At 36.5% G+C, this 15,206-nt stretch overlaps 1 protein-coding gene across 3 annotated transcripts in view; it reads right to left on the minus strand.

The window, feature by feature from the left end:
• The window catches only part of SYNE1 (spectrin repeat containing nuclear envelope protein 1), a 276,072-nt gene that overhangs the window by 21,990 nt on the left and 238,876 nt on the right, over positions 1-15,206 (minus strand). For 2 of the 3 annotated variants that reach the window (XM_065732123.1, XM_065732113.1), the window contains 4 exons: positions 10,060-10,222; positions 6,092-6,279; positions 3,376-3,526; positions 141-323 (listed from right to left, as the gene is read on the minus strand). In XM_065732123.1, the coding sequence (XP_065588195.1) occupies positions 141-323; positions 3,376-3,526; positions 6,092-6,279; positions 10,060-10,222 (685 nt within the window). Of the gene's footprint in view, positions 1-140; positions 324-3,375; positions 3,527-6,091; positions 6,280-10,059; positions 10,223-13,540; positions 13,816-15,206 lie in introns of those variants that run through there. The other variant, XM_065732104.1, reaches the window with a different exon arrangement.

The raw sequence follows: 15,206 nt of genomic DNA on the forward strand, positions 1-15,206 counted from the left end.
ATGTAACCAAAGAATAGTAATCCCTTCCTCTTCCAAAGGTAGAAATCCCCTCAAAGACTGCAAATACATTAATCTGGAAGTTTCTGGAGCACCCCTGACTCATACGGACAGTAGTAAAAGTTTAAAAGCAGAAAAAATACTTTTAGTCTGCGCAAGATGGAGGTAACTCGCTTTTGTAAATTGTCCCATCTCTGGTTCCCCTCATGGACCATCTGCTTGAGGCTGCAGTCAGAATCAGTGCGGTTCTCCCGGGCCAGTCGGCGATATTGTTTGTTAATTAGTTCCAGCTGAGTCAGACTTTCATGAACCTGTCTCTGGAAGGCCTAAATAAGTATGCATAACACATCATCAACTTCATGTTTTGATTATCAATCAGAAAGCATGTTAGAGAAAACACCACGAGTAATGTAATGAGTTGATTGAATTAATCTCTTCAAAAATTATTGATCCCTTTCCAAAAAAAGTCTTCTATCATTGTCACAAAGCAAAAATCAATCAAAGAAAGACTTAAAGTCATAGACTACTTCACTATATTTCTCTTGAACACAAGGAAGACAAAAGTGAACAGCCTTTTGCTTCCATTGTAGTATTGTTTACAATGCAAATAAACAGTCTTTCCCAGAACCGGACACTACTCTTACTAAGGACTGGAGAATTGTGATGGATAACATTCTTCTGAAGACAAAATTTCATTGAAAAACATCTAACACAGGATTTCATCCCTAACACTATATACTCTTCATAGTGGGCTAAAGCTAAACAAAAAAGAAAAAAGAAAAAAGAAAAAAGAAAAAAGAAAAAAGAAAAAAGAAAAAAGAAAAAAGAAAAAAGAAAAAAGAAAAAAGAAAAAAGAAAAAAGAAAAAAGAAAAAAGCAGCACATTTTTATGATAAGGTAAGCAACAGAGATTAAGAAGTAGGTTTGAAAAAAGAAAAAACATCAAAGCCCATACTGTCCTCAACTATTCCCTTTGTTTAAGTCAGTGCTAAATTGAATAGGAGACAACAAACAAGAATGAAATGGATTTACAATTGAAGTGAAGTACTCAGCAAAACTGAACTTAGAATTGTACACAGAGAAAAAGGGAGATCATTTTCATAGCAGAGGCATAAATATGACTGTTATTTACCAGGATCATGCAATCCACAAGTGCACAGTTGTTGTTTCACCTGTTACCAAGGCTCATCCAGCAAAAAGAACAACAGTACATTTGTTTGCTACACTTATATGGTTCAGATACACAAGAATTCATCTGTTGCCTTCCACCCTATAACCTCCTTTCATTTCTCGGGAAACAACTGGGGAGGAAGCAGTTTGTCTTTGTAATGTGAAATAAGTGACAGCCATCTGTGATCTCTGTGCTCAGGAATTGAAAGGTTCTTACATATTTTGCTGTTTATTTCTTTATTTATTTAACTGGACTGATTCAACTGAGAATGCAGTGGGGAAAATAAAGTTAGAAAACAATTGTCAGCTACAGCAGAAAATTGCTTCAGTTATTATATAATGGTTGCTGAGTTTGCAGTAAATTTGCTTAATTCCATTAAATTTTGAACACTGCAGCTGTTGCCTTTTCCATTCTTCCATTTTGGTAGTGTTAGAAAATAAATAATAAAGAAGAAGGAAAAAGAAGAAAGAAAAAGAACCAAAAGGTAGGGAAAACAGGCTTCTAGAAAGGCAGCACAAGTTCACTTTGCTGCTAGTTCTCGTTGACGCTTTGTAGACAGTAAAAATTCCCCAAGTTTGCACAAGACAGAAGGTCACCATAAAAACTAGAGGTCAGTGAAACAGACTTCGGATATACAAATCAGCTGTGAAAATCAAAGACAGACAAGATATTTTTTCTACTATTTCTTATAGGATGGCTTGCACTAAAAACACTAAATGGTGTTAGAAATTTATTTAGTTATTGTTTAAAATTTGCATTTCTTTCTCAGAGGAAATACTTCCTTGTACTTGGCTTTTTACAGAATTCCCCTGACAATTTGTTCTCTTCCTTCAGAATTACTTTTCTCTCTCATCATTTGTGCAACTACTTCTTTACGGTGAGGGTGACGGAGCACTGGCACAGGCTGCACAGGGGGGTTGTGGAGTCTCCTTCTCAGGAGATATTTAAGACCCCCCTGGACGCCTACCTGTGTGACCTGGTGTAGGGAACCTGCTTTGGCAGGGGGGTTGGACTCGATCTCTAGAGGTCCCTTCCAACCCCTATGATTCTGTGATCTTAATATTCTTGTAATTCGAAAACTGAGCACAAGATCATCTAAGTAGATCACCCCCAGAAAGCCTGTGTGAGCTGGGGTTGTTCAGCCTGGAGAAAAGAAAGATCTAGAGAGACATAGCAACCTTCTAGTACCTAAAGGGGGCCTACAGAAAAGCTGAAGATGGACTCTATCAGGAAGGGTAGTGATGTAACAAGAGGTAATGGCTTTAAACTAAAATAAGAGAGATTTAGGCTTGAAATTAGGAAGAAATTCTTTAGTCAGAGAGTCAAGGTGCTGGCACAGGCTGTCCAGAGAAACTATGGATGCCCCATCCCAGGAAGCGTTGAAGGTCAAGTTGGATGGAGCCCTGGGCAGCCTGAGTTGGTGAGTAGCAGCCCTGCCCATGGCAGGGAGTAGGGACTGGATTATCTTTCAAGTTCCTTTCAGCCCAAGCCATTCTGATTCTATAATTCTGTGATTTTCACCTACAATTAGCACCATGAACTATGTGTGCTTTATACATATGCATACAATCCATTGTAATCAGGAGACAAGGCATCACATTGTAGGAGAAATGACAGAGTTATGTAACAGCTGTTAAACACTAACTTAAGTGACAGCTTGTCAACTTTTAAGCATACATGATGTCCAAACCATGAGGAGACCACGTGGACATACAACAATACTTGCATGCACATGCATTTCAGGGATAAGGATCTCACATGGGGGCATCTTACTCTGTATCAAACAAGAAAAGAGTTCAGAGGGCTGGTATCGAAACGTTATGGAAAAAAAGAAAAGGGACAAAATCAAAGCAATAGCTAGGATATCTAACACACATTTGAACATGTACTTACTGAAGGGAGACGAATGAATGCTATGGCTAACCTACTGACTGAGTGTATTAAAGAACTGGAGAAGAAAAAATGCCAAGAAATCTAACTGTGGTGAAAAAACAGCAAGTGAGACTGGAGTGACTTATTAGCATTTTCTGTTTCCACCTTCAACTGTTCTTTCCTCCTAGAAACGTGCCAGTGAGGGCAGTTGCAAAACCATAAACTCCATTATATTAATACAGTGTCTGCAGAGTGATTTGTGTATGAGAAGGAAGAACACCAGCTGGCTGCTGTAATGTGATCAGCAGATATTGAATTTCAAGTACTATAAATCACCTCAAATTTCTTCAGTTCTTCCTTAGCAACTGTGTAGAGCACACCAGAGGAGCTTGGGAAAGCAGCTGTCCTCTCAGAGTTTTTTAGCCAGTCTTCAAATCTAGAGTAGTCATCCAAAAACTTTTGCCATAACCGCCACGTCTCCTCAATTCTGCAACAGAGAATGGAAACTAAGGGCACGCTTAGACCGAAGGCCAGATGACCTACAGCACTTTAAATAATAATCAACAACAGCAAATGAGTACTGCATCAAACAATAACTGAGTCTTAACCTAACTAAGACAGCAGGGTTGATAAATAGACAACAGGGGAGATCAGCTCATTCCAGGCTGAGTTGGAATAAGATGATGGCAGATTTTTAATACATCTAATTTTGGTAACAGTATATTATAAACATGCAATAGGAGTTGGAAAAAATAATAGCACACACTAAATAACTTCAGAAATAAAGGCCAGAATTAAGGACCTAAGCCAACATTTTATAGATTGGGAAATTCTACACTACCTTCAACTGCAGACATTTTTTTTTTTAATGGAATGCTAGAGCGCACATTTTAAATTTCTTGGTCATAATTCTTCATTGCAAAGGGGTATGAACTTGCTTGGCTTTTTTGGCATTCACAAACAAGTGGTAAAATATTATCCCTCAATGTATACTGTAACTTCTCTTTTTTTTAATCAAAAAAATGTAAAATTTATTCAAACTTTTAAAATAAACTATATAGGTTGTTTTGAAAGTAATTCCTTGTATTCGTTTCCATGTAAACTGTAACAGATACAAGGAGCACCATAACACTATTTGGCTGAGGAAATCCTCAGCTACAAAACACTGCTTTTCAACACAGTTACCACCATTTGCTAAGCATTTTTGCCAGTGATGAACAAGAGCCTGCATGCCATGCTTGTGAAAAGCTGCATGGCTGTCCAGAACGTGCCTTGTCTTTCACATCAAAAGATACTATCCACCACCTCACTGTGCTCATATACACTGTTTGGTCTCCATAAATGCTCAGCAAGCGTTGATGAATGTCAGTGGGTGCAACTCTTTTGCATGGAGGAATTCAGTTCCACACCATTGCTTTGTATACACTTCCATGTCAGATGCCGTTTTGTCAGACTGCCCCTCTGCTGCCATATGTTGTACAGCAACAAAATGTAATGGAACATTGTTGGGAAGGCTCAACCTCCCCTGCCATATCAACAAAATCTGCCTCTGACACTTTGGGCCAATAATGATAAAATAGGAGGCATTACTTTTGGAGCATCCTTCATATTTGACTTCAGTTGAGTATGTGAAAATAGTTATTGACTCTTGACTCTGTCTCTAAATTGGCTTAATACTGAGATTGCAAATTCCAACAATTTAAAGACCACTTGGTTCAAAATAAGAACTTTTTTGAGGACAGGTTGTACTGCAGCAGAATTTTGTCAGCTCTTGCATATAGATGTTTTTCCCACATTTTAGATATGCAGTTCTGAGAGGAACCTCATCCATACAATACTCTGAGGCAAAGTTCAAACTTCAATGAACTTAAATTTTAACATCTGGATTTTTTTCTTTCAAATGAAAGAATGTTTCCACAGAAATTAAAATTCTAAGTCATAATAGCTTATTCAATTTACTGTTACAAATCTGTTAACAGCACAAATTAAAATGGAAAAATATAGAATTACTTAAAAATAGCAGTCTCTGAGCTTGAAGGACAAGAAAAGCAACAAACTGCTTAAAATAAATAAATAAGAAGTGCCTAAGTACACAAAGAATATCCCATAATATAAAGCTCAATTCAGCATTTTGAAAATTCATAAAATTTACCTAGATTAATAACTAAAATAATAAAAATAAAAAAACAACTGAAAATGTCACCATAAATATAGTTCATATAGCTACATGAACGTGCATCATTAATGATCAGTTCAGAGCATATAGCATAGGCCCAAACTAGCTGACATGTTTTGGGCTATCAAATTCATACACGCTATCCCAGATGGGAATAGAAAACAACTGACGTTTGTTTTTTCACTGCGTTATTATATTTCCACCCAGCGTTTCCATACAAATGTCTGGAATCCATGGGTATGCAGTGTACAGATGGTCTAAGCATGCAAGTCACGCATGTAAATAAGACCAAACCCAAGGGACACAGACAGATACTACGAGCCCTGATTGCTCATCTAATGTAGTCAGATTAAGAGATTTCATGTGAGTGTTCATTCCTAAAACTCTTTCAAATCAAAACCTTCATTTATAAGAAACTCTAATTAGTACATTAAAACCCTAATTAGAAACCAATTAGATAATTAGTTTCATCATCTGTCTAAGTAGTTGTAGGGTATATGTATGTATTACAACTCTGTATCTTAGCTCCAGTTTTCTAAACCCTTTGAAATCATTTCTGCCACCTAAATTTTCCCTAGTTTCTTTTTCATCACTACTATAAAGTAAGTGAAATCAGACAGTACTCCATCAAAGACCTAATGTGAACAAAATTTGGTTACTGACGTATACTTTGTATAATAAAAAAAAATAATGCAACTCTTCCTTTCTTTATTCCCCACAGCATGATAATTATTAACTTTTATTCAATGTATGTTCTTTTTCTGATCCGTAGATCCTTTTTTTTTTTTTTTTTTTTCAGTAAAACAAACCTATCACCTACATCCCATCCTGCATTTGTGCCTGTGGAAAGACATACTGTTGGCATTACAGACTTACTTAAGTCGCCTTTCCATTGACATTGCACAAATATTCCTCCACCTTCTGTCCAGATTGCGTGTAGCCTGCTGGATAGAATCACATTCTGTTTCTGTGGCACAGGCATCACAGTCATGAAGAAGCACTTCACACAAATTGAGAACAGATGCCACTCCAGTGCTGTGTTTCTCAATGTCTCTCTGAAGTTCCTGCAGATGAAGAAATTAATTTTTAAGAGAAATTACAAGAAATGTAAATACAGGTGTTTCTGGTCTACTTTTTTCAAAACAAATTCAATACAATTGCAAACATAAGAAAAAAAACCAAAACAACCAACAAATTAAGACAGATATTGTGCTTGTGACAACACAATTGGCGGTGCAATGTTATCTATGAAGCTAAGAGAATCTAGCAACATGAACAGCTCTCTCAGAGTCTATGAACATCAGATCATCACCTGGGATGAACTGCATGCTCAGCTGAACATCTTTCACATACATTTAATCAACATTACTAAAAAATGGTGCAATTATTCCCAGCCCTTCCCTGTTACCACAGAGAATGTAAAGCAGAAGTTAGTAACAGAAGTGTGGCAAAAAAACCCTATCTGTTCATATCTACTGCCAGGGTTTGATGGAAGTACCCTTTATAAGCCTACTCACAGTGGAGAGCTAGCTCCATGGCGGCATGTCTGACATGGTGACTGGCAACAGCAGAAGTCAAACAGTGCATACTTAGTAGGAAAATTTTTGTTTAACTTTTAAAATACTATACATTTTGAACGACAATGCAGAAGAAGATTTAGGACAGAAAGAAAATGCACTGTCACTGTCCCTCAAACATTATCAGTATTATTTCTGATATTGTTTCCTTGGTTGTGTCCTTTGTGTGGTATACAAGTGATAACACTTCTTTCTGAAGTATCTTTTCAGCTACTGTCTTGAGCTACAGGTTCAAGTTATGCAAGCCATGAAAGTAATTGACTATTTCTTTTGGATAAGCACAAGGAATAGAAACCCTCCTTAACTTCTGTCTAAATTTTCAATGAACCATCAGAATCTTGGATAGAAAAAATAGGACAAAGGTCACGGTATCGTAATCTCAGTTGTGACCAAGAAGTACTAACGCATCTACATCAGAAATTGACAGATTGCATTTAGAATATTAGATATACTTTAGGTTCAGATAAAGAAGATATCTGCTAGGGTAATTAAAAATGGGAAGTTTTCTGCAATAGAACAAGAACTTGGTAGCCTGAGGCTAAGTAGAGGTGAAGCACTCTGTATAATTTGACTAGTAAAGAAAAGCAGAAACAAAAATTAATTTAGTATCGACATATTACGCCTACATAACTTAAGCTCTAACTAGACAAATGTTTCTAACAACAAACAATATGAACATAGCTCTGAAATAGCCTTCCACCAGGAAATGAAGTCTAAATGTGGTATCTAAAAATTTCATCAAATTTGAAATGGAGTGATTTTATCTTATATCAGTCATCTGATTTGGTTGTTTGTGATGACAGACTCAATAAATTAATTCCATCTTCTCATCTGTGAAATAAAAGGATATTTTATGAGCATTGACATAAGATCATAATATGGAAAATCACAATATTTTCTTCTTCAGCTGTGGCCCTCTCACTTGCCTAGAAAATGGTCTTTCATCACAATGTACTTGTTCTTCTTTCTCTCTATCCTGAGAAGTTATATAAGGGTGGATGCTATAAATACCCTCAACACACTACAAAACACATACTCCAGGCAGCTATGAAACTTGAGGTTATGCAAGTTCAGGTAACACGATCTCCTCTTCACCGTTTTGGTGTAGAGCAGTAGATAGAACTGCCACACTGGTGGTTCTCAGGATTCCTCAGAATTAAACTTTCATTCACATTCAGAACTTCTTTACAAATGATATCTAGCTTTTTCTCTGTAGATTCAGCTTTTTTCTCAGCTTTTAAAATTTTCTATGTTTATTAGAAAACAATTAGCCTTTTGGTTAGTTTACAGAAGGAGCATTACTTCTACACCTCACTGTCACCCAAGAGATGACAGGGTTTCTTAATTATCACAAAAGCAAACACAACTTTTCTATTTCAAGTGGTAGCAGGCTGAGAAAGTAGACAAGTAACTCTTAAAATATAGCTTTCAACCCTAGGAAAATGCTGCAGTGAGGTTACACTACCTTCCCCAGGATATCCAGTTTGAATTGCCTCTTAATTTCACTACAGAGACCAGCAACCTCCAAAGCTCATTCTTGGCTGAAGAAGATGCTGAGAAGTAGATAGTGAAGTTACAGAGATGGAATTTGTCCCTTCTCTTTCACAACATAATATCTTTAATGTAATCTTGTACATGAGCTATTGGTAGCAGTATGAGCAGGGAAGATAATGGCCTCAGTGGAAGATTAAGCATGGAAAAGAACATTAACAGGGAAGAAAAAAGAGGGATAAAATACTTGAGACTGCCAACATGATGGCCTTACGAGATAAAATGAATAGAGATATAGCCTCCTAGTAACAAAAATACTGGCCATATATTGGAGGGTTATTTTGTTTGATTTTTTTTGTTTGCTTGTTTTTGTTTTGCTTTTAAATGATGATCACCATCTGCAGCATTATCAAATAAAATCATCAAGATTCCAAACATGGTATCTTCCCGGTACAACATTAACCTCTATTTCTCCCCTTTAGAGTTCCAGTGAAACCACTCAGACTTCCACAGAAAATTGCTGCATGCTGTCACTCCATGGGAACCACTTTAAAGAAACAGTAGAAAGCAGAGATACACCAGTCACTATACCAGTAAGTCCCATAAGGAGTGGGCATAACAAAACTGTGGAATGTTTGCATAGAAATGCAAGAAAAAAATTCAAGTATCTAGTTAATTGGTAGCAATGTTTAGCCCTGCCCAGCACTTTAACATCTCAAAAACACAATTCAACAGCGATACTTGTGAGTTATAAATTATTAATCCTGTGTAAATTGCATATATAATATTAATAAGCAGTTCTGCACAGCCATGTAGCAAATCAGTTGGGAAGCCAGAAAAATATCTGAGAAGGTCCCTGGGCTTTAAAGATCAAAATTCCACTTCATAAATTAACTGTCTCCAAAGCATTCTGGCACTCCACTTCTCACACATTTCTTTCTTCTCTCATGAAAGAACTCAGAAGAGCATATAACTCATCTTCACTAAGGCACCAAAAAGGTATTTCTGCTAAATAAGTACCAACAGAAACACAACAGAACAGTCTTTCCCAGTAAAGTGCTTCTAATTAAAACTAAATTGGGCAGCTGAATATGAAGCAGCCACGTACTTTCTTCTACCACACAGAGCCATAATCTGTGAAGTAGACACAAAGTAGCAGTGAATTTGAACAGTAAAAAGAAATTATAGTAAATGCTCTTATGAGTATCATCAATTGTAATGCCAAAAAACTCGTTGACTTTTTTTTTTTTTTTTGTCTGTTTTAATGTTGTTTGGTCCAGGTCTGCATAAAGGATTTATGTGCTGTAAAACAACTGATTTTAAATTCACGTGTAGGGTTCATGCATCTTTGCGTGCAATGTGATTCTTAAAACAAGCTGCAAAATAAAACCAAGTTAGAAAGTTTGCTAAAGGAGTCCTTTTCAAGCATGTGCAAAATTTGCAAGTCTAATAGGTGTCAGTTTTGCTTTTTTGGAACATATAATTCAAACAACCAACACCACAAACCCCAAAGGAAAACCAATAGCAATAGCTTGTTCAAGATACATCTCTTGGTGCCTTACCTTTCTTGGGAATGTCAAACTGTTCCAGGCAGATTCGATGTCAAAGCCAGCAGAAGGCTCTATGAGTGACACAGTAAGCACCACTTGCCTTGATAAATGAACACTTCTTTACCTCATGCCCTCTCAGCACTGATCTGGGTATATGCAGACCAGGGACACACTACTTTGATTCTCCCCATGCCATTGTGCACTTGATAAGCGTTTTGCATTTTACCTGCTGTTCATTTAGCTTCCTTTGTATCTCCTCAGAGTCACAAGTTTCATAGACAATTGGTTTGGACAGCTCTGACTCAATGTGGGCAAGCCAAGATCTCAGGCTACTCATGTTCTTATCCAGCTGCTGCACTGCAACTAGGGTTTCTTTCAACTTCTTTACCCTGTAAAGAAAAAGAGAGAGGAGCCTAGGCATACGCTGAAGGTAAAACCTGAAGGAGAATTTCTACATCACATGTTTCAGGATTTCAAAGAATCAAACTTAGATGTCAGTTTCTGTACCAAAGTTTTCTATCCTGGACTACAAACAATTTTGAGTAACACTCCCTTGGACCTTTCTCTTGTTCTTCTACTCACATATTCCAGTATCAGAAAGCTTCAAGAGATTAATTCAGCTGGGAATAGACCAACTAAATAGGGCTGAAATTAGACTTCTGGGTTTATCATACAGAGAAAATGCTTACTATCCCATAATTCAAACAGAGCAACACATTTTTTCCAAAACACTCATTTATGAAGTGGTTTTGTATTTAATGCAGTAGGTGAAGCTGATCCCTAAGAGACTACTATAGGTTTTCTCTCCTTACCAAACAGAAATACTGAGATCTCAATATCAACTTTAAAAACTGTAAGGCTGTTAATTCTTTTTTTCTTCTTTTTTTCTTCTTTTTTCAGACATCTCTTACATACAGATAATATAATGTTTGTTTTTTTTAGCACCAAACGTGTTTAAGAACAGTTCAAATGTGTGTTACAGCTGCAGGGTTATGACCAGAAGCAAAAAAAAAATTTTGAAAATTTGGAAAAAAAAAGTAGGTAATCTAATCTGGCTATGAAGAAACTAAAGACAGCACAGTCATGCTGGAAGACTGCCCACTCGCTATCATCAAGGTATTCTAAAACACAGCTATTTCTTTAGCCTTTGAGGCACTAGGAGAGACTTTAGACAAGAGACACTAGGAGAGCAACCAATGTCTGAGACACTTTTCTCTATCTGCATTATACATACAGTGTTCTGTGACTTTGGACCAATTGGTACTTGCTGTTAGGGTAGGAAGGAAGGTTGGTTAACACCCATCTGATCTCATAGTTTGTTAGTCTAAGCGGAATATAATCCAACCCCTTTTCTGCATATACCTTCAGGTTATAACTTCAAGGCTGGATGCTGTTTATCTATTGCATGAGTGCTGGACTGGGAAAGGGAACAATGATCACTCCTGTATACAAGAAAAAACTACGCTAACATTTGCATACTCAAGCTGTGAAACAGGCATTTCCCATTTGCAGTGTTATAGTACTCTAACTTCTGTACTGGCTTTTATTTAAATCATGCCTGCCACACCTGATACAGGCCCTGCCAATCAGAAAATGCCATCTTTGTTTCATTCAGACTGCATAGGACTCCTTCTCTGGCAGAGAAGGAAAAAAAAAGAAAATAAAAATAGTAAAAGCACTGAAATAGTGTAATTTTCAGTCACATGACTCAAGAAACAAAAAAGAAAAATGAAGTGCCATATTAAATACATATCTCAAGGTAAGGAGTACTCCTTCCCCCCTCACCCATCTACCTTTATTGTCCATACTGTTCTTTATTTGCACAGAATCTAACACAACAGATTTCTTGCCTGTGGTACAAATAGAAGGAAATAAGCTAGTGCAGTGCTCCTTGAAACATTCTCAGTTTCCTTTTTTTTGTTTTGTTTTTAATTTGAACTATAGCGTGGCTCCAGCTATCCTGAAAATCTGTTCTCACATCCAGTGTATCTAAGTTTTCCCTCTAAACATTAGCAGGTAAGATATCTAAGCTCTTCATCTCACTGAACACAGTGCCTGTGCACAAACAATAACATAACATGTATGCAAGAAAAATGTGTATTTCCTGCAAAAATGTAACAGATCAGAATCCCACTTTCAGTGTTAATTGCAGAGGGCCTTACAGACTGAAAAGAAAACTAAAAGCTCTGCTTAGAGAGAAAGGTCAAATTAGAAACCATCTAAGTATGAGTGGATACCTACTTAACTATAATTTTTGACCTTTAAAGATTTCATTTACAAGATGATTTTAAAATTCATTATTCAGATAATCATCTCATGCTTTTGTTGCAGCACTATGCATGCTATTTCAAGAGATTTGAGATAACTTCCATGCTTGATAATGAAGATTTCACACTGAAATCTAAGTGTTGGACACATGCCATGTCTGTTTTAGAAGTTGTTTTATGTATCCATATATCAGTATTGCTACGTAAGTATTTGAGACTCTCAGAAAGGAAAATACTGCAGAATTCAACTGTTAATTTCTATGGTCTATCAAGGAAAACTCATCTGAAAGTTTGATATGGCTTCTAATACTTACATTTTCATATGTCTAAATGTAATTACCTCAGTTTCTCAAGTAAGTAATTACTTTAAAATGTCTATTTTCCACTAAAATTATATATAGAGAAAAACCTAGAGCTGAAATCAAGCCCAAATGCCTCTAATTCAACTGGTCCTAAACCAGACAGCCTTAGAAGCTACTTAAACCTTAACAGGAACAGCCCGTTAAATCTGTAACAATGCATCATATAGAACTCATAGCTACTGTATTAGTCATTTGGACAGCTGGTTGCTATTATTAAACCTAACAAGCAACACAAAAGAAGACGCTAAAACCATGTCAGTTAAGCATGTATAAGGCCAATAGAAAACACACAAGTGAAAAAAAAAATCTACTCTGAACTGGAGACAAGGTTTCAAGAAACACTTCTATAAAATAGTGTAAAAAAAAATCACTTTAAAAGTCAGTTTAAAAAATTTGGTTATAAAATTATGTTTAAAAAAGATGTAAAAATCCAAGGACAGTACAAACGTGTACCATAACAATAGAATTAATGATCATAATTGCTCTTCAGATCAGAGTTTTCTCTTTCAGGGAATACATTTATAGAACTCTGAACAAACTCAGAAAAATTTGTAGAAAAGATAATGAGAAGGAAGAAGAAAAGTTGAATTAAAAATCCAAGGAAATGCAGGTTGAGATACAGTATTACAAGCAGTTAAATTGTTTTCATCAATATGCAAAGATAGACAAAATTAATTATGTAAAATCTGAAATACTGTCTTTACAGCCTCTTTCCTTCTCTGCCTTTTGCATGTAGCCACGATGACACAAATAGTGAGCAAATACAGTTTGCCTTCTCTCTGGTATACACACTCTTGTATTTAAAAACATCAGCAAAACCAGTCAACAGTTTATTTCAGACAACAAAGAAATTGTAATAAGTTGTAATAGTTGTAAGTCTGCATTAGTTACAAAATTCTAGTCTGAGATCCAAAAGCACTAGCTGTAAAATATAGTTGTTGTCACTGTTAACTATTTTCAAATTGAACAGAAAACAGCTAAGGCTGTTATTTCCACACAACAACATTTCAGTTTTCCAGCAAACCAAGACTTCAGAAAGAACTGTATCAGTTAAAAGAAAACAAAAATAGCTGCCTGCCTTGTGATATCACAATTACAGTCTGGGAGATCTGAATCCACACTGCCGTCCTCTGCCATCCTCACAGCATGCAAGTCCTCTGCCACCACCATGAAATTTTCCAGAATTAAAAAGAACTTCCACTCCAAAAGCTTGCAAACACTGTGCTTTGTATGGGGGCATGAAAAGAGACAAACTTCTCTTTGCTAGTGAGTACTGTACAGAAAATATTGTACGCCAAACAAACGTTAGCAGACGTTGCTTGATAACATGAGCCTGAATGGTGACAAGTGGTCATGTTTCTAAATAAAACCTGCATTCATCAACATGTGCCAGATTTGATCTCCAGGAATGTGGATCATGAGTGCAAGGGGGAGGGAGGGAAAAAATATATAACAAAGCCTTCCTTGCAAAGCCCAAATAGTACCAGAAGAAACAGTACTTGCTGTCAGTTAACATCTGTAACACTTAAGCTCAACAAGATTGTTTATCAACCAAATTCATCTGAAAGGATATTTCTAAAAAGATTCTAAAATGACAGAAAGATAAGTCTTTGGATAGAGACACAACTGCCTTTCTGTGTTCAGTTACAGATCTCCTCATAATGGAGAGATAAAAAGTGGGTATGGAAGCGGAATGTGAGAAAGGAAGACTTTGATAAGGGAATGAAGTAGTTCTACCATCAGTCATAAAAATCAAGAAGCAAAGATTCAGACTCATATTACCATACTATACTATGAAAAACACAAAGAAAAATGCTCCAGAGAAAGCATAACTGTGGTTTTGGAGAATAATGTGCAGTTATTAACACTGTCAAGGATCCAGAACAGGAGAAGGTGTGTTTTATTCTTTAGAAATAGCAGAAAATAGAAAAGCAGAAAAATTAATCTGCATTTACTGGCTGAGTGCAGCCAAAGTTCATGTTGTATGATATATCCCAAATTTAAAAGTATCAAAATAGGAACATACTCTAGTATATAATGACACGCTTAGAAGAGACTTATCAGTCTTCCAAAAGTACCTTGGGGGATGCAAACATTTCTGTTCAGCAGGAATTAGTTAATTGGGTATAAACTAACTGCTATCAGCCTGAGCTACAACTGAACTGGCAAAATCTCCATAATTTAAGCATCAATCCTTTCCAGGATTTACTTCCCAACTTTAGCAATGCAATGTTCATACTTTGCATGTTTACTCACTACAGTAAGGTCTGGAAATGAAAAGGGCTACACGTTTAATTGCATATGATAATACTGAGTGCAATAAATTGAATGGAGTAGCATAAAATAGATCCATTTGAAAGATACAATGGGCAGTGAATCCAACTGTATATTTACTTCATGGTTAACTTCAAGGTTAAAATAGATCATTAGGAGCATTATCCACATGCCTCTTAAACACACGCAGGTATAGGACACCAACCACCTCTCCAGAAAGCCTGTTCCAGTGCTAAAATACCCTCTTGGTAACTAATTTTTTCCTAATTTCCACTCTGAACCAACACTGATGAAGCTTTGATACATTGCCATGTGTCCTGTCACTAAATACCAGCAAGAAATGATGGGCACCTCCTTCTCCACTTCTCCTCTCCAGAAAGTTGTAGAGAGCAATGAAATGATCCCTTAATTTCCTTTTCTACACATGTGATAAACACAGTGTCTTTAACTGCTCCTCAAAGGACGTGGCT

The sequence above is a fragment of the Cyrtonyx montezumae genome, unplaced genomic scaffold, assembly GCF_038088225.1.
Source record: "Cyrtonyx montezumae isolate F1298 unplaced genomic scaffold, pur_monq_1.0 scaffold_0, whole genome shotgun sequence".
NCBI lineage: Eukaryota > Metazoa > Chordata > Aves > Galliformes > Odontophoridae > Cyrtonyx > Cyrtonyx montezumae.